This window comes from Python bivittatus, unplaced genomic scaffold (assembly GCF_059951505.1).
Source record: "Python bivittatus isolate LINGU-HERP-01145 unplaced genomic scaffold, Pbiv_v1 ctg000070_np1212, whole genome shotgun sequence".
Classification (NCBI taxonomy): domain Eukaryota; kingdom Metazoa; phylum Chordata; class Lepidosauria; order Squamata; family Pythonidae; genus Python; species Python bivittatus.
In genome coordinates, this window is record NW_028277034.1 from 23396152 (window position 1) to 23419928 (window position 23777).

Genomic DNA, 23777 nt, shown 5'->3' on the forward strand with positions numbered 1-23777 from the left:
TGCGCTCGCCAGCTGGGCTCTGCTCTAGGAAGGAGGCTCTGGCAAACCACTTCCGAAACACCTTGCCTTGAAAACTGCAAGGACTCGTCCAAGCAGTCACTGCAGAGTCGGTAACGACTGAGCGCAGATAAAAAAAAAAAAAAAAAAGATTCAGAGCAGATCACAAGATAGATCTGCCATTAATATAAAAACAGCTCTGGAATCCATGTCTGGGAAGTAGCGGTCAATCCTATGAATGCAGGATGGCATTAGAACAAGAATGTACAGGTGGTCCTCGTTTAACAACCACTCGTTCAGCAACTGTTCAAACTTGCAATGGCAGTGAACAACTGGTCCTCGAAGTTTTGGCTGTTGTAGTGCCCCCGCAGTCACGTGATCACGTTCTGGGCATTCAGCAACCAGCCCAGGTTTCTGACTGTTGCAGCATCCCATGGTCATGTGATCATGATTTGTGACTTTCCCTGCGGGCTTCCCATAAGCAGAGTCAATGGAGAAGCTGGCAGGAAGTCATAAGTTGTGATCACATGATGTCTCACTTAACAACCTGTGTGGTACTCACCTAACAGTAACTGGGACTCCTGGAACTGCCATTGCTAAGCAGCGCAGTCATGTGACATTGTGCTTTATGACTATTGCATAGCGACGGAAGATCCAGTCCGAGTTATCATTAAGTGAGGAATGCCTGTAATACATTGCAGCTAATGCTATTAACATGAAAGATTTAGAGAGCTAAACTTACCTGTAAAAGATTGTACTAATCTGTAAGTTGGTTGAAACAGTACTTTAGTCTAAAGGGAAGGTCAGAGAAATTTAACCCCTTTGAAATTAATGAGAAATAAGCTCATAATTATGTTTTAAGGCTGAATTTCTCAGTGAACCCCTATTATGATAAAGAAAATATTAAATAAGGTGGAACTTCTGAATTAACACATAAAGGATTATACTGCAAACTGCTTTGACTGTTTATGCAAATTTCTCTTTATATACCTTTGAGGAAAAAAATTAGCTTACTCAGATGTAATCAGAAAATTAAATGTTGGGGTTGCTAATCAGTGATGACTTGTGGGTTATGCAGTTGATAAGCTTTGCTTCATATGCTTAACAAGTCAGCAATATTGGGCTACTGCATTTTTAATAATTATGAATAATATTATTTAGGAATTTTTATGTGAAGATGTTCTTATTTTGTATGTATGTAAGATTTTGATTTTAAAAATTGATACGCTGATTACTTGAATTTGCTTCAAATTCATTTTAAACTGTTTATATACAGTGTCATTCACTTGTTCTGTGTATTCTCTCTCTTTTAATTTTTATTTTGCACAATAGCTTCATAAACATGGGAAATCTCACAGTGCTATGACCTTGCCTGGAAAAGTTCTTCAGTCCCTCAATCCATTAATTTACCAAAATGTTGAATATGAAGTCTGGCGGCAGTCAAAAAGAGGTGAGGTCCTAACACTGAAAGTACTTATTCTGGGAAGATATGAAGAGGAAGCTGAGCATCTTTTGGTGCTCACCTAAGAGTACCTGTATAATATAATGCATTTTCTTTTTGTGCTTGCAGATCAGCAAAAACAAGACTTTTCTATTGCTGCTGGCATGCAGTATTCAGTTGGAGATAAATGTAAAGTAGGTGGCATTAAATCTGAGTAACTCTGCTTAACAGCTCTTTCATTTTTTCAGTATCATGTCTAGTGTTTCACTTGGGTTACTGCTTTTCCCCCATCAGGTTTATGCTTTTAAGAGCAGCTGTGCAAAGCAGAAATGTGTCTGGGGCAATGTCAAGCATGACAATGCAGGGATAGGAGAATCTCCTGTTGAATTAAATTTGCACTGCTTTTCTAGGATGAAGTGTTGATAAGCTCACTGTTTATTTCATTGTGCTATTTTGGCTTATTGTCTTGTGCTCTGTTTCTGATTTAGCCATTTGTTTGTTATCTCCATTGTCTCATTTTGCCTGCCTGATATTCCCAGTCCCCCAGTCAGGTAGGTATAGTGGCTTTGGAGCATCTGGAGCATTCTGTAGCTTCTACTCACTCCCCTGCTTCTTCTTGTGCACTTGGATTAAATCAGTTATTAGTTTCAAGGAAAGTTTTCCAGCATAGGCATAACAGTAAATGTTGATCTCCAGTGACAGGGAGCAACTATTTGAATGTGAGTGAGGAGTGAGTGTGAAATACAGTCAACTACAGCAGTCACTTCACTTGTCTGCAGCTAAGGGAGAAACAGTAAGGAGGCTCATCCCATCAGCTCTGTTGGGAAACGAACTTCTTTGGGTTCCTGAATGTTTTTAATCCCAGTTTTATAAGTTAATGCTGTGTTTGCTTGATATTTTCTCCTAAAGAACAGACTTCTTTGCTTTTGATAAGCAAAGAATAAGTTTACATATTCTTGTAAATATTAAACAAATGAAAATGGCATGGACATAAGCATAGCATCTGCTGTGGATTATGGAATAAAGAATGGTAGATGCCATGTACTTGTGTCAGTTTCAACTTACTCCACAGCAAACTGGGATTCTTTGGGAAAAAGTGGAGGGGTACCAATGTTTTTGGCTACTTCTGTAAGACATTCTGCATCTGGTACTAGAGTTTGTTTATTTAACAAGTTTATAAGTTAACAGCCATCATATCACATATTCAGTGTTAGCTTCCTTTTCCCTGATTTTTTTTTTAATTAAGGTGATGCTTATTGGCACATCTTGTGGCAATCAATTCCATAGTTTAAAGTGCTGTGTGACTGAAGAAGTACTTTCTTTCATCTGTCCTGAATTTCTCACCGTTCTGCATCATTGGATGACCTGTATTACTCTAATTTGAGAGGGGATAAAAAAAAATCCCTAACCTACAAACCTCTGTCCTGTACCTTCCCTTTGCATATAATGTGTTTTAATTACTCCATAGGTATATTTAGATCACAGTGGAAGGTATTACAATGCTCACATTCAAGAAGTCCAGTCTGCAGATGGACCGGTTGTTGTTTTTGTGGAAGAGCTTGGTGTTAAGTAAGTGAACACTGGGATAAATGTTGGAATAGTAAATGCTGTGCAGTAGCCTAATCTGTGAAGTAATAGATTCTCTTGTGCTAGAAATATTTATAGAGGCTGGACATAGCCCCCCTGCCCTTGTAATGACCACACAAGATCCCTTCCAACTCTGTATTATAACAATGTAACGTTCTAAAAGTACATATTTTGCTATCCAAAGTGGAATATGGTTGGTTTCTGTTCATTCAGATTTTGTCTGGCTTGCAAAATATTAATGAAAGTAGCAGATAGGGATAATGACACCTGTAAGTGGTGCATTAAAGGAGCAAGATGGAGATTTATATGTAAATAATAAATATTCAGTGCTAGACTGTTTTGAATTAGATTCTCAAAAGGTGTGCATATTTTTCAGGCATTGTGTCATATCCATGATATGTAAGCATATGTAAGCATGCATTATGTAACTATGAATGTGAGATACTAACATGAATAATTACACTGATTGTGTCCAGAGGAATACTTTATATGCACAGTTTTTGGGAAATTCCAGTTATTTATTTAGTAGATCTTTTATATCACTAACAAAGTTGTTTTGCAGTTTACATCCTTAATTATTTATTGGGGCATATATGCAGCCTAGCAGGAAATGGTGAAACTACGTTAAAAACTAGTATATTAAAAACAGATTGAATATGAAAACTATTAAATACGGATTCATCAGTTAAAAGCCAATAAAAATAGATGTGTTTTTAAAGCGTTTGTTAAAGCATGCAAAATTGCAGCTATCAATTCAGGAGGGAGGGCATTCCAGAAAATGGCAGTATATGCAGTGATTACTTTATCTTACTGGAATGTATTTCAGTTATCCAAGTTAAGTAAAAACATCACTGGATTCAACTCTATGATTCTTACACAATTAGTAATAGCAATTTGGCACTGTGTTTGGAAAGAAGTGATGCTGTATCACATAGTGAAACACTGGAGAGGTATGGGACAACCTTTTCCCTATTTCAAAGAAACATGAAATCTACTTAAAATAAATAGCTTTAATTCTTGACTATCTAATACTCCTGTAATATCTTTCTTCTTAAGTATTAAAATAGTATTATGAACTACACAAAGCTAGGCAGTTTACTTGATTTATATCCCACCTTTCATTCAGGTTCAGGATGGCATACGTAGCATTCCCTCTTCCTGTTTTTCCTCCACAAAAACAACGCTGTTATACAGCTAAGTGTATACTAGAAATTGGGTCTCCTGTTCCTAGTCCAATCCCTTAACCACTATGCCTTTGGTATGCTACAGAAATGTAAATTAAGCGCACACACTCACACATAGAGAAATTAAAAACTATGTTCCAGAATTGTGCATAGGTTCTGTTGGCAGCCTATTTGGTTCTAGTAATGCTTTCAATGCACTGTGGAGCTACTACAGATGTTGTGTTTCTTCTTTCTTCCCACCAGGCATTCAGTACTGTTGAGGAACCTTAAACCTCTTCCACAGGTATCGCCTTTGGAAACCTGGAGCACAGTACCAGGGAAGAAAATTAAAAAAACCACTTCGGTGCATGGGCAAAATGTTCAGACTGGTATGAGTCTTTAACCTGAATTCTACTAGCTTGATTGCCAATCTATTTTGGATTAATTGATGAAAAATATGTCTTCCAGATACAGATGGCAGAGGCTCCAAAAATCCAAACAAGCTAATAAAAACCACATCAGTTCTGCCTCCTCGGATGCAGGTCACAAGACAGCATCACTTACCCTGTTTGGGGATGTCTTCCCAGCAACCTTCTGCTCATCACAAAACTCAAGGCAGAAATCCTTTGCAAGCTGTAAGGTGACTAATGTCTGGTTTTTTGGCTATAATTTGACATTTTATAAGAGGAATTTACTGTATAGTTTGTAACTTTTCTTTCTTTTGGTTTGTTTTGAAATTCGTTTTTATTTTCAGAAATACTTAAGAGTGAAAATAGAAAAGAAAAAGAAATAGAACATTTACAAAATATAAGAATTACATAGGAATTTACAAAATGTTAAGAGAGAAAAGGAAAATATTCCTCTATTATTCTACTAGTAACATTAAATTAGAACAGATACAATCATATCTCAGTTTGGCCCTTTAAAAACTATTATTAGAGTCAAGTCATAGGTTAACAAAAACATCCAAAATAATACAACTTACTAATCAAGATAATGAGAATAAGAATTTCTAGCTAATCTGAAGAAAAATTGAAGTATCCCAAGCTACTTTTCTGAAGTAACCGTGTGACTGATCAGACAGAATCTAAAGTTTTAAGACATTTATGTTAAGAGAAATGTGAACTTTGGATGATGCAAAAGTGTATAGGTAGTCCTCAGTTAACGATGGTAATTGGGGCCAGAATTTCTGTCACTATGTGATATGGTAATAAAGTGTGATGTCACATGACCACATTGCTTAGCGACAGCAATTTCAGCATTCCCCATTGCCATTGTTAAGCAAGGATTGCGAGTAGTTAAGCGAATCCCAGCTGCCTTGCAAGCAGGCCATCAGGTAAGTAAGTGGCTGCTGGTGGGCGGGACAGGGTGCACAGGGGGCCCATGAGGTGCAGTGGGGCTGGGGTTAGCTGCTGCTGGGAGGGGGAGGGTGCAGAGGCGATCTGTGCAGTGGGGCTGGGAGTGCCTGCTGCCAGGTGAGGGAGGCATGTGGGTCAGGGGTGGCTGCTGCTGGTTGTGGGAGAGCATGAGCAACTTAGCAGGGCGACTTGTAACCTTCCCTGCTGGTTTCCCCATTGACTATTCGTGGGAAGCTGGCAGGGAAAGTCGCAAATGGTGATCATGTGATGCAGGATGCTATAACCGTCATAAGTACGAGCTGCTTGCCAAATGCCTAGATCACGATCATGTGACTGCAGGGATGCTGGTACGTCTGGTTGAGGACCGGTCATAAGTACCACTCGTTCAGCCCTGTCATAACTTTGAACAGTCGCTGAACAAGTGGTCATTAAACAAGGACTACCTGTACATGCAAAATTATAGTCCATCAACAGTTTCTAAATTAGGTTAAAGTTAGTATCAGACTTTTTTTTAGATATCAAGTTATTTCTGACATTGAGGCATACACACAAAGCTTATTCTGCCAGTCTTCTAATGAAGAAATTGAATGTAATTTTTAATGGGAGGTATCAAGTGTCCTTTCAGGTGTTATAGTATACTTTATATACTATACTATATAAAGTCAACTCAGTATACTTTGTAGTAATATACGGCTTGGTGATGCTTAACCAAAAAACAACTGGCAGGAGTGGGAAGTTAGCATTTAAAATTTGTTTCACTCTATGGTGATTCATCTTCCAGAATTGCTGAGCTTTGTGTCACTGCCATCATGTGTGAATGAAGATATGCTAGGCTTTTGCGACATTGACACACTTTTCCTTAGGATGATTATTCTCCTTGGATTCCTGATGAGAAACTAAATGCTTTTAAAGTGAGTGATAATTCAGAGTATTAGATTTATCCCTTGGATTAGCAGAAGTTTAAACACAGGTTTCAAACAGTAACAGTTTTGCTTTTGCTTTTATCCGGTGATAAAACAAGTTTTAGATTAGTTTTAAATGTAGGATTAGCCTTTAAATTAGCAGCTTGGCCAATCAAAGCAATCAACATCAGATGACGCACCATTTGGCTATTATACATTGTATATGCAGTGCCCTGGTAGCAGTTTCTAAAAACAAGACCAAATGAATATCTGGATTGCTGTTCAAGGGGGATGATGCTAAGTGTTGCCGTTTCAACAGATGTAAAACTTTTCTTTCCAGAAAGCTGGATTGTGAGAGAGTACAAGAATTGGACCACCCAAACAAGGATTGTAACTATTTTGGTCTTTCTCCAGAGGAACATAAAGAGAAACAGGCTGTAGATGAAGTTAATTCACTTTATGAAATTCAGTTCCAGGATGAAGAAGCTTTCCCTGCACTTTTGGTATGTGTGCTGGGTTTCTCATTGGACTGTATGTATTCTGGACTATAGCACATCATTTTTCTGTTCCAGTGAATAATGAAAGGGACAGCTGAACTGCTGCTGTTTTTCTCACAACTGAAATATTACCTGATACATTTTGCTTTGCCAGATGAGTCTGGTATATATGATGGTACTGGAACAGTGCAGATTTTCTGCACCCAAATCCCAAGCTATCTCATACGATAAACCAAATTTTAGAATGTTTTCTTTTCAGAACATGGGAGTCCTGCAGGCAATGTTGGCACCAGCATCCAGCTTAATTAGGCACATATTAGAGTCCAGTGCATTTCAGAGCTCCACAGCTTATGTACCTTAGCTAATTGTAGTGACCAGCACCACCATGGTAATGACTTTAGACCCATCTCTAATTACCATGTTAAGGCTTGGTGCCATTATTGACAGTGCTGGCTCTTAAACAGATGCCACTTCACACTGAGAGATCAGTTTGATAGCCAGACAAGTTAAGTGAGAGAGGTGCTGGGGACAATACACTTTGTACTCCTAAAACTAAATGTAGGCCTGCCTGTAGATATCACTTTCTTTTTCTCAATTAAGAAGCACAAAGGAAATTGGATAGGTACTACTGTAGGGACAAAGAAAAGTCTTTGTCCCTATAGTAGTCCCTACAGAAAAGTCTTATACTATTGGTAATTCACAAGATTCATCTTACGAATTAATTTGAGCAGAAATTAGTTTTCAGATATTCATTTACAATGAAGTTAAGAAAGTATGGTGGAGGAGCATAGCCACAGAGCTGATCTTCCTGGTTTTGTTTATAGGCTGGACAGATGCAATATATCATGGTATTCCTCTCTTCCAGTAATATTCTTGTTTGATAAATAGTATTTTCCTCATACTGCTTTTAAAAGTCAGAAGGAGTTTTGTGATGCAGTATGTTTGCTAGGCAAAGGAAGAAAAAAAACCACACCAAAAATAGTAGCTCTTTGAGTCCTGGCCATTGTGTTTTATATCAGAATTGTGCAGATAATTAGGCTCTGAGATTATATATTCAGAACAGGAACAAATGACTTGGATTGGGATTCAAAACCAGGAAGTTCTTGGAACTACCTGGAGGTCAAAAGGAAAAGATGATTAAAACAAGGTATTAGCACTTTTCTTTTGTTATTGAGATTGGGTGTTTAATAATGCATTCTCAGTTTGGGGGGAGATTAACTGACTTGGATTTTAACTGCATATTAAAGCAAGAAGCTGATTTATAAGGCTGCAATCCTCAACACTATTACTAAAAACATAACATCTTAGGAAGCCTACTGTTTTCCTTGTAAAAAAATCAGTGAAGACTCAGAATTCATTTTGGTAAGATCACTTCATCTTACTGGGCAGCTTAGTAAAACAATTAAGGCTTAATGGTAACATATCAACCTAAGGTTTGAAAGGACTTTGTGGCTCTTGTGACCAGGACTTTCATATAAAATGAGGAGTTCTGTCAGTTCTCACAGTATTCAATTCTTTCAGAATCCATCTGTGTCTCAGGTAGCTACACAGACTAATGAGACCTCTGGATGGCAAAGCCCCCGAGTTCCTAATGGGAGAAGAATCAGCAACCTGAAGGAACAACAGGTGACAAGAAAAAATATAGAAGCAAAGGATGAGAAAGGTATGAACAAATGCAGATATTGCTACTGAAGTTCAAAACATCTGAAGGCTACTAAATTGCACCTGCTTTATAGCATCTTGTGGTTTCATTAATTGTGCTGTTTTCTTATGTATTATTGCAGTGTCTAATCCTGAGCAGATTCTTACACATCAGAAGCTGGATCCCAAAATATCTAAGGTAAGCATGGTGAGCTGTAATGCATCCCGATCACCTTTTCTTCTTTTGCAAAATGAATACTCATAAGTATCCGTTTTAACTTGCAGGACACTAAGGAGGATATAGCTGTTGTAGGTATATCATCTCCCTCAAGCAATGGAAATATTGATTCACCTCCTATTGAACACGTAAGAGATGTATGTTTAAATGTCTGTAGCCCTTTCAGGTGGAAAGATCACAGTAATTGCAGTTTGTCTCACAAACCTGAGTTTTAGGCAAATCACTTATATTCATATGCCTGTCAGTTGGAATCTTGAATACATCCACTAAGAATATATATTGCCAAAATCCTGTTAGAATTACTAGGATCTGTATAATGTGAGTTGTTCACTAAAGATAAGTGTCTTAATTAAGGATACTCAATATGTCTAATAAATGCTACTGAGTCCCACAGTATCAGAAGTCTTTCAACAATGTAGCTTTATTGGATTTCTGCCACTTGACAAATTCAGCTTTGTTCAGTGTGAATGCCTTTGGAGTCAGTTAAACAGAGCAACTGACCTGGTCTGTTTTCAGTTTAACCTGAAAGCTAATTTATGATCGTTTATAGAATCACTTTGTTCAGGGATAGTATATCTATAAATACCAAATACTGAAGGATTGTTTCTTTTATGCTGTGTACATTCCAAAGAAATATTTGGCTGGATGCTGGAAAATACATTTTTGATCTGATCAAACAGAATTATTCTTTTGTATTTTTCTTGTGGACTGAGGAAGTATGTGGGCAAGGGAGAGTGAATAATAAGCTGGTTCAAATTGAGTTGCCCCTTACCAAAGTCCAGTGTGATGGTAGGACTTCGTAATGCATGCTGTTAATATGCTTTAAATTGCCTTACAGTAAGGATGTTGTATGTGCATCTGATCATGCATAAAAATGTTGTCAATGGTGATGTCTTGCATGAATTATACTTTAGTCCATGTTCTCTGCATATTTCCAGGAAGGCAAGACTGGTTGAACTCAAAGGGACTGGGCAAAGAATTGGGCTATAAAGTTGCATAATTAATATTGTTCTGAGTTTAAAATTGAACTTGATTGTTTTAATTTAAAAATATATTAAAATCAATTAAAATGTATTAAAAATCCATATGGTCTTTACAGGAACCCTTATCAGGTGTGAATGCTACCCCATCTTCAACTGTTCCTGAAATACATTTGCCTCCCACTGTGCCTTCTGTACCAGCTATTATGCCAGCTTGGTCAAGTGAGTCAACAGCCTACGGACTATCAGGTTTGCAACGGAAAAACCCTTCTAATCCCAAGCTAATAAGGTTTTGCAATATCATACTTTTGTTAGTACTTCTATACTAACCTATATTTAGTATGCAGAGGCCAATTTAAAGTTACATAAAATACATATAAAAGTTACAGGTAATATATATATGTACGTCTGTTTGCTATTGTGGTTTCTTATTCATTTACTTATATACAGTGGGGCAAAAAAGTATTTAGTCAGCCACCAATTGTGCAAGTTCTCCCACTTAAAAAGATGAGAGAGGCCTGTAATTTTCATCATAGGTATACCTCAACTATGAGAGACAAAATGAGAAAAAAAATCCAGAAAATCACATTGTCTGATTTTTAAAGAATTTATTTGCAAATCATGGTGGAAAATAAGTATTTGGTCACCTACAAACAAGCAAGATGTCTGGCTCTCACAGACCTGTAACTACTTCTTTAAGAGGTTCCTCTGTCCTCCACTCGTTACCTGTAGTAATGGCACCTGTTTGACCTTGTTATCAGTATAAAAGACACCTGTCCACAACATCAAACAGTCACACTCCAAACTCCACTATGGCCAAGACCAAAGAGCTGTCGAAGGACACCAGAAACAAAATTGTAGACCTGCACCAGGCTGGGAAGACTGAATCTGCAATAGGCAAGCAGCTTGGTGTGAAGAAATCAACTGTGGGAGCAATAATTAGAAAATGGAAGACATACAAGACCACTGATAATCTCCCTTGATCTGGGGTTCCATGCAAGATCTCACCCTGTGGGGTCAAAATGATCACAAGAACGGTGAGCAAAAATCCCAGAACCACACGGGGGGACCTAGTGAATGACCTGCAGAGAGCTGGGACCAAAGTAACAAAGGCTACCATCAGTAACACACTACGCCGCCAGGGACTCAAATCCTGCAGTGCCAGACGTGTCCCCCTGCTTAAGCCAGTACATGTCCAGGCCCGTCTGAAGTTTGCTAGAGAGCATTTGGATGATCCAGAAGAGGATTGGGAGAATGTCATATGGTCAGATGAAACCAAAGTAGAATGTTTTGGTCTAAACTCAACTCGTCGTGTTTGGAGGAGAGAGAATGCTGAGTTGCATCCAAAGAACACCATACCTACTGTGAAGCATGGGGGTGGAAACATCACGCTTTGGGGCTTTTTTCTGCAAAGGGACCAGGACGACTGATCCGTGTAAAGGAAAGAATGAATGGGGCCATGTATCGTGAGATTTTGAGTGAACACCTCCTTCCATCAGCAAGGGCATTGAAGATGAAATGTGGCTGGGTCTTTCAGCATGACAATGATCCCAAACACACCGCCCGGGCAACGAAGGAGTGGCTTCGTAAGAAGCATTTCAAGGTCCTGGAGTGGCCTAGCCAGTCTCCAGATCTCAACCCCATGGAAAACCTCTGGAGGGAGTTGAAAGTCCGTGTTGCCCAGCGACAGCCCCAAAACATCACTGCTCTAGAGGAGATCTGCATGGAAGAATGGGCCAAAATACCAGCAACAGTGTGTGAAAACCTTGTGAAGACTTACAGAAAACGTTTGACCTCTGTCATTGCCAACAAAGGATATATAACAAAGTATTGAGATGAACTTTTGATATTGACCAAATACTTATTTTCCACCATGATTTGCAAATAAATTCTTTAAAAATCAGACAATGTGATTTTCTGGATTTTTCCCCCCATTTTGTCTCTCATAGTTGAGGTATACCTATGATGAAAATTACAGGCCTCTCTCATCTTTTTAAGTGGGAGAACTTGCACAATTGGTGGCTGACTAAATACTTTTTTGCCCCACTGTATACCTGCATTCCACATGAACTTGTGGCAATGTATAATAAAAAGTAATTATAACAGTAATACTGAAATAAGAATCCCTAAACCTTCCATAATTGAGGCCATAATATTTTACAACTGAAAAATGAAGCAAGTCCATGCTGTACTTGCATTTCATCCTCTGCTCTGCCAACATTCTGGTTGCAAGGGGCATCAATAATGGGTTTGGTTGAATTTGTACTTTTCTCTGCCTGCCTTGGGTAATTTGAAGATAATAGCTTCTGTTTTCAGTTGCTTAGACTTAGGATTGTTTTTTTTTTCCTTTGTTCATATCTTAGGTGTTCCACCCCAGATTCCTGTGTCATCTGTGATACCAACACCAGCAACTGGACTAGATTCCACTCTGAATCAGGCAACCTCCAGTCCAGTTGCTGCCATTCCAGTAACACTCCAAGCAGTTAATCAGCCTTTAATACCTATGCCTCAGACGCTGAATCTTTACCAGGATCCCTTGTACCCTGGATTCCCACTTAATGAAAAGGGGGAACGAGTTGTTATTCCTCCATACTCCTTGTGTGGTACAGGAGAAGATCTACCAAATGGTAAGAGTTGTCTGAGCTCATGCATAACATTTTCCTTGTCAAAATGAGAGTGGGGCGTGTGTATGTGTGTTTGTGTGTAGGTGGCGACAGCAGTGGGAAAATGCTGTATATATAAAACTCCATAAAATTGGGACAGTCATGAAGAGGAAGGCTAGTATGTGAACTTCCAATGTCTCATCCGATTATCTATTTTTTATTTTAACTTAAGAATGAACTTTCTTGGTGAGAAAAGCTGAATTCTTATTCAATATATTTTCTGAGTGGTTATGATAACTGAAACAAGCTGGCCAAAAGAATCCTGATCATAATTTATTTCCCAAGTATATACAGGTGAAACTCGAAAAATTAGAATATCATGCAAATGTTCATTTATGTCAGTACGGCAACTCAGAAGGTGAAACCAATATATGAGATAGACGCATTACATGCAAAGCGAGATATGTCAAGCCTTCCTTTGGTATAATTGTGATGATTATGGCGTACAGCTTATGAAAACCCCAAATTCACAGTCTCAGAAAATTAGAATATTACATGACATCAATAACACAAGGATTGGAAATAGAACAATATCGGACCTCTGCAAAGTATAAGCACGCATATGTACTCAGTACTTGGTTTGGGCCCCTTTTGCAGCAATGACTGCCGCAATGCGGCGTGGCATGGATGCTATCAGCCTGTGGCACTGCTGAGGTGTTATGGAAGACCAGGATGCTTCAATAGCGGCCTTCAGCTCGGCTGCATTGTTCGGTCTCATGTCCTTCATCTTTCTCTTGGCAATGCCCCATAGATTCTCTATGGGGTTCAGGTCAGGCGAGTTTGCTGGCCAATCAAGCACAGTAATCCCATGGTCATTGAACCAGGTTTTGGTACTTTTGGCAGTGTGGGCAGGTGCCAAATCCTGCTGGAAAATGAAGTCACTATCCCCATAAAGCTCGTCTGTGGAAGGAAGCATGAAGTGCTCCAAAATCTCCTGGTAGACGGCTGCGTTGACCTTGGACTTAATGAAGCACAGTGGACCAACACCAGCAGATGACATGGCTCCCCAAATCAACACAGACTGTGGAAACTTCACACTGGACTTCAAGCATCGTGCATTGTGTGCCTCTCCATTCTTCCTCCAGACTCTGGGTCCTTGGTTCCCAAACAAGATGCAAAAGTTGCTCTCATCAGAAAAGAGGACTTTGGACCACTGGGCAACAGACCAGTTCTTTTTTTCTGTAGCCCAGGTAAGACGCTTCTGCCATTGTTTGTTGTTCAGGAGCGACTTGACAAGAGGAATATGACATTTGAAGCCCATGTCCAGGATCCGTCTGTGTGTGGTGGCTCTTGATGCACTAACTCCAGCCTCAGTCCACTCCTTGTGAAAGTCCCCAACACTTTTGAATGGCCTTTTCCTGACAATCCTCTCCAGGCTGCGGTCATCCCTGCTGCTTGTGCACCTTTTTCTACCACACTTTTCCCTTCCACATAACCTTCTATTGATGTGCTTGGATACAGCACTTTGGGAACATCCAACTTCTTTTCCAATTACATTTTGGGGCTTTCCCTCCTTATGGAGGGTGTCAGTGATGGTTTTCTGCACAACTGTCAGGTCAGCAGTCTTTCCCATGATTGTGATTCCTACTGAACCAGCCTGAGAGACCACTTAAAGGCTCAGGAACCCTTTGCAGGTGTTATGGATTCATTAGCTGATTAGAGTGGGACACTTTGAGCCTAGAATATTGAACCTTTTCACACTATTCTAATTTTCTGAGATTGTGAATTTGGGGTTTTCATAAGCTGTACGCCATAATCATCACAATTATACCAAAGTAAGGCTTGACATATCTCGCTTTGCATGTAATGCGTCTATCTCATATATTGGTTTCACCTTTTGAGTTGCTGTACTGACATAAATGAATATTTGCACGATATTCTAATTTTTCAAGTTTTACCTGTATAAACAAGGGCTGCAGACCAGCTAAATATTTAATTGATGTATATTTTTATTGGATAGATTTGATTACCAAAAAGTGTGAGTAATAACTACTGAAAGAAAAGTTAAGTAACATGCTAAAATCTTTATTAATTTGTCCTTAATTTGTCCTTTCCTCACTCCAGCTGTTACAGTATACAGTTGAATGTTCAGTGGAGATCAATCCCAGTAAATAAGTTTAGCATATATTCCATTTCTAGCAATATATGATCAGCTTGATCTAGAAAACAACACACTTTACAAATTAAATGACAATTGGGAATATGTGATCTGGAACCACTGTGGATAATATTAAGAACCAATATGTGCTGGTGTTTGTGAAAGAAGTCAAAGTATTTGGCACCTGCGATGTGTACAAGATTGTTGCTATTTGTGAGTGCTTAATTCTTCATCTCTCCCATGCCCTTAACGCCATATTAAAAAACCCCATATAAACATAGACATTACTGTAAGTATTTTGTATAATAGAATCATTTTATTATTGAAGAGTAGTGTTAACCCTTTAGTTTTTTTCTATAATGTATTGGAATAATACATAAACCAATATAACTGTAACCCAATATAACTGTAAAATTCACATTTTTGTTGATGAATTTCAGTGTTCTAATTTGTATATATAAACTGAACAATATTTTTGTTTGTTTTCATGTAGATAAAAATATCCTCAGATTTTTCTTCAATCTTGGTGTGAAGGTAACTGTCAGTGTTCTGTTTTGGTAGAATTGGGCCAAAAGCTGAATGATTTTAAAATATTGTTTAAAAATTGTAATATTAGAATAACTAGCTCAGGGTATAATAATTAACATTATTGTTGATCGCAGAGTGAGCCAAATATTTAGACTGGATTTGGCCTTTTTATCTACACACACACACACACACACACACACATATACATATACATACAATACTGTGCAAAAGTTTTAGGCAGGTGAGAAAAATGCTGTAAAGTAAGAATGCTTTCAAAAATATATATTGTAATTGTTTATGTTTATCAATTTACAAAATGCAAAGTGGGCAAACAGAAGAGAAATCAAAATCAAATCAATATTTGGTGTGACCACCCTTTGCCTTCAAAACAGCATCAATTCTTCTAGGTACACTTGCACACAGTTTTTGAAGGAACTTGACAGGTAGGTTGTTCCAAACATCTTGGAGAACTAACCACAGATCTCCTGTGGATGTAGGCTGCCTCAGATCCTTCTGTCTCTTCAGGTAATCCCAGACAGACTTGATGATGTTGAGATCAGGGCTCTGTGGGGGCCAAACCATAACTTCCAGGACTCCTTGTTCTTCTTTACGCGGAAGATAGTTCTTAATGATATTGGCTGTATGTTTGGGGTCGTTCTTCTGCTGCAGAAAAAAGTTGGGGGCAATCACATGCCTCCCTGATGGTATGGCATGATGGATAAGTATCTGCCTGTATTTCTCAGCATTGAGGACACCATTGATCCTGACCAAGTCTCCAACTCCATTTGCAGAAATGCGCCCCAAACTTGCAGGAACCTCCACCATGCTTCACTGCACTTGCCTGCACACTTGCCTGCAGACACTCATTATTGTACCGCTCTCCAGCCCTTCGGCGAACAAACTGCCTCCTGCTACAGCCAGATATTTCAAATTTTGACTTACCAGTCCAGAGCACCTGCTGCCATTTTTCTGCACCTCAGTTCCTATGTTTTCGTGCATAGTTGAGTCACTTAGCCTTGTTTCCATGTCGGAAGTATGGCTTTTTGGCCGCAGTTCTTCCATGAAGACCACTTCTGGCCAGACTTCTCCAGGCAGTAGGTGGGTGTACCTGGGTCCCACTGGTTTCCACCAGTTCTGTGCTGATGGCACTGCTGGACGTCTTCTGATGTCAAAGGGAAGTAAGCATGATGTGTGTTTCATGTGTCTACGGTCCTCAACGTTGCCCTTTCTTTGTGCTTCTTCAAAAGAGTTTGAACAGCACATCTTGAAACTCCAGTCTGCTTTGAAATTTTTGCATGGGAGAGACCTTGCTGATGCAATCTAATTCCCTTGTGTCTTGTTGCTGTGCTTGGTCTTGCCATGGTGTATGACCTGTGACATGAAACTGTCTTCCACAACCTCACCTTAGTAGCAGAGTTTGGCTGTTCCTCACCCAGTTTTAAGCCTCCCACACAGCTGTTTGTTTCAATTAATGACTGTGTTTCAACCTACATATGAAATTGATGATCATTAGCACCTGCTTGGTATAATTGGTTAATCATACACCTGATTCTAAACCTACAAGATCCCTGACTTTGTGCAAGTGTACAAAGTGTGCAAGTGTAAGAATTGATGCTGGTTTGAAGCCAAAGGGTAGGCACACCAAATATTGATTTGATTTAGATTTTTCTTGTTTGCTCACTTTGCATTTTGTAAATTGATAAACAATTACAATATATATTTTTGAAAGCATTCTTACTTTACAGCATTTTTTCACACCTGCCTAAAACTTTTGCACAGTACTGTGTATGTGTGTGTGTGTATGTGTGCGTGTGCGCGTATTAAAAAGGCAGAGGAATAATAAGTCCTTGGGAAGGACTCGATAGGTAGATAAAAATGCCAAATAAATACATAACCCAAGGTGGCGAACATACCTAATATTCCTGCCTCCTGTTTTCCCCACAACAATAACCCTGTGAGGTGGATTGGGCTGAGAGAAAGTGACTGGCCCAAAATAACCAGTCAGCTTTCATGCCTAAGGCAGGACTAGAACTGACAATCTCCTGGTTTCTGGGCCAGCACCTTAACCACTACACCAAACTGGCTCTACAGAACAGCTCACCAGTATTCTACACATATGCCCCAAAATTATCTTATACAAATTTTATTTGTTGTATTTCTGGCTTATTAACTTAAAGACTTCCAAGATACATCACAATAAAAATAGTGATTTTATTTGCAAAAGTATCTTTAAAATAAGAGTTACAACACTTACCAAGCAAGATCTTGTAGAAAAAGTTGGTTTATACAGCGAGTCTTTATAATTCACATCTGTTTATTTCACATTTGCACAGGGCAGTGGAGCAATTCTGCTTGTTGTCCATGTTTTTGTTCAGCCCAGGGGAAATGACCATTCCTTTCTGGATGTTTGGGACTTTAATTCCCATTAGTTCCCTCCATCATGGCCACTTACAAAGGTTATGGAAATTGTAGTTCAACACATTTAGAAGGCTCAAGGTTGTCTACGTCTAGCCTACACATTTGTATACTTTAAAAAAAAATATTACCATGGAAGAATAATAAAAAACAAAGCAATGGATAGAATTCTGTTTATAAAATTAGTGTTGGAAGCTGGCTAATGTTATGTGGGCTCCAGAAAATACCAAGACTATAGGCTAGCCTGGGGAATTAAAAAAAAAAAAAAAAGTACCTCAGCAGAAGGCAACAGCCTACCACTTCCTTATTGTTGTCAAGAAAACTTCAAGGGGGTGTTAAAGAAATCAACAAGAGTCAAGCTAGTTTTGAACGCAGGTTTAATTTTACATTGCCTTGAATATAGCATCATCTATTGCTGTAAATTGGTAACCTCATGACTTGGATCTTCTCAGCAATGGCACATGATTTTCCTGCATATGTGCTGATTCAGAGCATATGTTGTTAGATTTTTTATGCTTTTATTAAGAGTGTTGGTATACTTGTAACAAAAATATATAAGAAAGGGCACTAGTACATTATCTATAAGAGCACATCTTCAGCCTAGGACAATTATTTTATGCATGAAATAAAACATCCTGCAATAAAAAAATAGTTAATTTATAAAATAATAATCTGACCTAATCTAATTTTAAAGTTTAATGAAAATTACCTTGTATTATCTTTTTTGCAATTCTTCAGGCATACAGCTGTCCCATGTGGGCGCCACACTCATATTTGTACCCTCTACATCAAGCTTGCCTGACTGCCTGTAGAATGTATCCAAAGGTGCCAGTTGCAATGTATTCTCACCATCCTTGGATGCAAGAGGTACCCTTGACACAAAATGGAAATGAACAAATAGATGGACACTTCCATGTACCAAATGAAGTCAGGATGAATGGACAAACTCTGCAGACTGATACTATATCTTCACCCACACCCCTGTTTATACATGCTACCCAAGTGCCTGAAAGCCAAGGACTTGTCTGCGTAGAGTCTGAGAATCCAGCACAAGCATTACACACTGGGTATGAAGAGTCCCTAGGAGGCAAAAACATATTTCCGCAACCTCCATTTGGGCAGAATCCATTTTTAGGTTCTGTACCACTTACATCACTTTTCCCTCAATTTTGGTATGGATATCCTGTTCCAGGTTATATTGAAAATTCTGGATTGAGACAAGTGGTGCCACCTGAGGCCAAGAGAAGTGATACGGTCTTGTCTGAGGAGAACACTTCTCCAGTTCTGGTGGCAGAATGTGCAGAGCCTCTTCAGAAAGCCAAGGGTGAAAGAAACATCCAAGGCATACCTCTCCCTAAAACTGCCACCAAGAGTGAATGTAATATCCTAAACAAAACCTCAACCCGAGTGCCTAAGGATCAGCAGACAAGTCCTGCTATCCCACCTGCTACACAAGCAAAAGCTCTACTCCAAAGCCTCCCTCCCACAGAAACACAGGACATCAAGAGACGAACAGCATCAACTTCAAAAACTGAATTAAAAAATGTTCTTGGCCATAAAGAAAAGAGTAACAAACCTAATGCATCTCTATCAGTAAGTGGGGAGGAAAGTAGGGTACCAAGGGCAAGGGAAGAAAGCTCTGAAGATGAGCATGAAGTATCTGATATGCTTAGAAGTGGCCGGTCAAAACAATTTTATAATCAAACTTACGGCGGTGGTAGAAGACCGAGAAGCGAAAGGAGCTATCTTCCTGGGAGAGGAGGCTATCAGTATCCAAAAAATGAGGAACCATGGAAGGGGTCACCTACTGGAAATAGAGGGGAAGGCTCCCATTATCACCGCAGTTTCAGAGGGAGGCCATATCGGAATGAGAGGAGACGCTCTAACATGGGAGATGGTCATCGAGGGCAGCAGTTGTCTTAAGTATCAAAATCTTGACATTCAGCATGTGTATGAATGCTGAGAAATACACTCAAGACTTGCATTCTTTCTGTTTTCATTAAAGATTAGAATTTTTTTGTTTTGTCAAAGGGAAGATGTGGGGCCTTTCAGAAATTTAACCTGTTATGTATTATAACTTTTTGGTGATTGGTAAAAACTAATTTTGTTTTATTTAATTTCTGAAGACTAAATAACTATTGTGTTTGAAATATAAAAAGTATGTTTTTGTTTGAGTTTTATTTTTCCCACAAAGATTTGAGTTTGTGGTAGGGAAGAAGAAAAGCAAGTTATAATGAAAAGTTACTGTGGTTATTTGGTACATGATAATAAAGAATGATGCACCAAATACATTGTATAGCATAGCATATGGTATGTTGAGTTTAAGGACTCAACTTTCTAGACTTTTTTTGATGTGCTTCCAATCCAAAGCTTTTCATCTCAAAAACTTGTGAAACTTGAATGTGTGAGATTTTATTTTGCTTCACTTAAAATACCTTAATTTTTTGCAGTCACATATCTTTGTGTCTTAGATGGCTTATTGTGTTTTATTCATAGTGGTATTGTGTGTGTGTGAGTGTACACACACACACACACTTTCTTGAACTACTCAAAGCAATCAGGAATCCCCATATATAAAGTGGGTAGTAAGTTCAGTTTGGTGATGAATTCTTCCAAGGAGTCCTAATGCAGGAATGACTATAATAGTGCCTATGCGGAAATATGTATATAAGACAAAAGTAGATGCTGTGCATTTTCAAAATAATTTTACACCTGTTACAAATGAACTTTTAAGATAGTTTTGCACTGAAAATTCCCTAAACAAACTATGGGAGAGATGCATGAAATAGATTAAAACTGCAGTTGTCCTGTACTATGGGTTATTGAGGCTTTTTTTCTTTTGTTGAACATGTTTGCGTTGTTTTATAAAAAGTGCTAATTTTTTTAAAAACAAAATTTGGTTATCATAGAATGAAATTTCTAACTTCACATCGTCAATCTATGTGCTTTCCTCTATTGCAAAATGTTGCAAATGTACACTCCATTTTTTCTGTTCTGTAAAACCGATTTGTGTACAGTTGTCTATATATATATATATATATATACACACACACACACACACACATATATATATATTGTGTAAAAGGTGATGGTTACTTTTTATCATAACTTTTTTTGATCAGGTGCATTGAGTGATACTTGATAAATTCCGTTCATATACACATGCATGTTGTATAATTAAATGTTTGCCCTTTCTGATATAGATTTGAACTGATATGAGTGGTTTATGTATGTGCTTCTGTGTGTACTGTAAATAACCAGAAGTGACTTAAGTTTTGGACTGAAACTAACTGAAAGTTAACTTGCAGCTCAAATCACTGGTTCCTGAAATATAAAGAAATCTTAAGCACCATTTTGTTAAAAAAACAAAAATACTATCTACCATTTGTAAAACAAAAAGCAATGGATACTAAGATGTTTGTCACCAGCTGAAATAAGTTGAGCACTGAAAATTCAACTAATTTAGCTTTGTCCTTTGTTCTATAAACAATATATATCAAGGCAGAAAGTCCCACATATTCTAAGTAATTGTTCCATTTCCCAGTACAGGCAGTCCCCTACTTGCAAACTTTCATGTTGTGAACATTCACTGATATGAACAGGATGGACCTGGAAGTCAGAACTGGAAGTCAGGTCGGGAGAAGGCAGGAAAGGGTTAGTCTGCAGCACGTTGCAAACTAACCTCTTCTCGCCTTCTCACCTTCTCCTACATTCTGTTTGCATTTGAGGTTTGCATTGGAGTTAGAGTTCCCAGAAAGGGTTAGTTTATGCGGCACACTCCGTTGTCTGGTGAGGCAGGAGAGGGGGTGGTGGCCGAGGACAGGGTGGAGTTCTCCTGCCTTGCCCAGCAACAGAGTATACCGCACCCCACCAGCTTGTCCTTTGCTCCCCTCTCCTCCTCTACCACCCCCTCTCCTGCCTCACCTGGCAGCACATTGGCAGTACAAGACAGGACTCCTCTGCCCACACCGCTGCCCTGCCTCCTCTTTTACTTTTTACTTGGTTGGACTTATGAACAAAACAGACTTATGAAAAGGCTCTTGGAAAGGACTGTCTAGTGCAAATAAGATGGCTTAGTCAGTTCCCAGTCCTTTTGGAACAGTCCATGTGTATGCATAGGATTATAGAATGTGAAGCTTAGATATAATCACAGTTGCCTTTATGCTAGTTTATCTATTTCCTCAAACTTTCTCAAACTGATAATGCCCTTTACTTTGATCACAGTACTTATTTATATATATACAGCTTATTTGAGGAAGCAAGTGGTGTGGCAACTATAAAAAAGGAATATTGCCATTATAAGCTATCATAATTTAATACCAAGCATTGATCCTGTCAACTTGTATTCTGACAGAAAAAGCATATTACAGGCTCATCTTTACAGTAGATAAAGAAAATATACAGATGAAAAGTTGCAGTGTAAAAGAGATAAGGCCAAACTCCCCTGGTTTATCACTGAATAAACTTGAAGAGTTAAAGCTTTCAGGAAATAATGTGTTATGCAGTGTTGGTCTTAACTATACAGATACACGCAGCATCATTTGAAATAGAAGAACTAAACTAAAAATAACCTAGAGAGAAATCTGGCTACTTCAAAACTTGGTATTAAATGTTTAGGATAATTTGTTTATAATCAGCATCAACAGAAGGGTAGTAGAATTAAACTAAAAACTCTTAGTGTGTGTCAGTTCTCAAATATTTGCTGCCTTTATAAGGGATAAGTGACCCTTTTCAACTTGGAGATGTGTCCAGTTTTTCATATGGCTAGAAATATATGTTTTTGCCTTGCAAAGGCTTACCGTATTCATTTAATTTTGGCAAAAGAAATAACAGCATGAACTGGGGTTAATCTGGGGCCTGATGCAGATGAGTCGCAAAACAATTTGAAATCGCCAAAATGAAGTGGTTATATTATTCTTTACAACTAAACTGTAGAAAAGGAGTTTTGTATAGTTCTTTATTTACAAAGGCTTCTTTGTGCAGCCAATCATGATTTCATGGAACCTTCTCCAACGTGCAATTTTTCCTCTCCGATAAAAAAATGATACCTGCAAGTAAATTATCTAACTGCTGCTCCTATTACTGGCTGATGGCAAGTTAAAAAGCTTCTCAATGGAAAGAGAAGCAGGGCCTCCAAACAGCAGTATTAGGACTATTAGAATTGATTAGTTGAAACTGGGAAAGAAAAGCCAGTCAGCCTAGCATGAAGGTTCTCAAACTTGATCAGTTCATGGTGCCCATAGTGTCTTGGTAATTTTTCCACAGTGCCCCTAGACATGTAGTTTGTGTGGTGTCCAACAGATGTTGAATATTGCTGTATTATCCTACAATACAGTTTGGAACTGCAGACCTAGCAGACTGATTATGAAAGATTGAATCCCATGCAGGTAAAATATATTTCTAAACTAAGCAAGTACAGGTAGTCCTCGCTTAATGACAGTAATTGGGACTGGAATTTCCATTGTTAAGGGACATTGTAAAGCATAAGGTCAGGTGACCGCACTGCTTAGCAACGGCAGTTCCAGCACTTCTGGTTGCCATCATTAAGTGAATCCCACAACATTCAGCGTGACACCACATGGTTGCCATTTACAACCTCCTGCCAGCTTCCCAACTGATTCTGCTTGTCAGAAGCTGGCAGTGAAGGTCACAAATGGTGATCATGTGACCATGGGATGCTGCAACATAATTGCAAGCTGGCCACCAAGCACCTGGATCGCTATCATGACTGTGGGGATGCTGTGACAGCCGCAACTACAAGTACTAGTCACATCACTCATTTAGCACCATTGTAAGTTCAAATGGTTACTGAATGCACGGTCATTAAGCAAGGACTACTACCTGTATACAATTCTGTTTTTTCAGTAAAGCTTTTATGATTTTATAAGAATATCTAGCCCAAAACATAGTGAAGGTACAGATTAGAGGATTTGTAAAATACTCTGGTATAAGCTATTAATTCAAACATGTATTTTTTAATCACTAGGCCTTGCAATCTTGTGTTTCTAAGAAAATTCCAAGCCATTACAAGCATTGAAATTTCAGTTTGATTATGAATCAAATGAACTAGACTTCCAAAATATGGGAGCAGGTATATCATCATTAGCAGAAGCCATACCTGCTGATAATTCTTAAATAATGTAAAATGAATGGCTAATGAAATCCCTTAGATATGTTATTTATGATGTATTTCAAGGCTTTTCCCCACCCCAGTATTCTACTACAAGCAACTGGGTAGCAGAAACGGAGTAAGAACTCACCAATAATCT

The 23777-nt window shown here is 38.6% G+C and overlaps 1 protein-coding gene across 3 annotated transcripts in view; it reads left to right on the plus strand.

Annotated features, from left to right (window-relative positions):
- OTUD4 (OTU deubiquitinase 4) overlaps positions 1-23710 on the plus strand; it is a 39914-nt gene extending 16204 nt beyond the window's left edge. For 2 of the 3 annotated variants that reach the window (XM_025166894.2, XM_025166896.2), the window contains exons 9-21: positions 1330-1447; positions 1568-1632; positions 2907-3007; positions 4453-4577; positions 4657-4828; positions 6789-6951; positions 8467-8608; positions 8730-8785; positions 8872-8961; positions 9924-10053; positions 12168-12431; positions 15059-15099; positions 18247-23710. In XM_025166894.2, coding sequence (XP_025022662.1) covers positions 1330-1447; positions 1568-1632; positions 2907-3007; positions 4453-4577; positions 4657-4828; positions 6789-6951; positions 8467-8608; positions 8730-8785; positions 8872-8961; positions 9924-10053; positions 12168-12431; positions 15059-15099; positions 18247-19431 — 2652 coding nt within the window. In that variant the 3' untranslated portion in view covers positions 19432-23710. The remainder of the gene's footprint in view (positions 1-1329; positions 1448-1567; positions 1633-2906; positions 3008-4452; positions 4578-4656; positions 4829-6788; positions 6952-8466; positions 8609-8729; positions 8786-8871; positions 8962-9923; positions 10054-12167; positions 12432-15058; positions 15100-18246) is intronic. The other variant, XM_007428627.4, reaches the window with a different exon arrangement.
- The last annotated feature ends 67 nt before the right edge of the window (positions 23711-23777 follow it).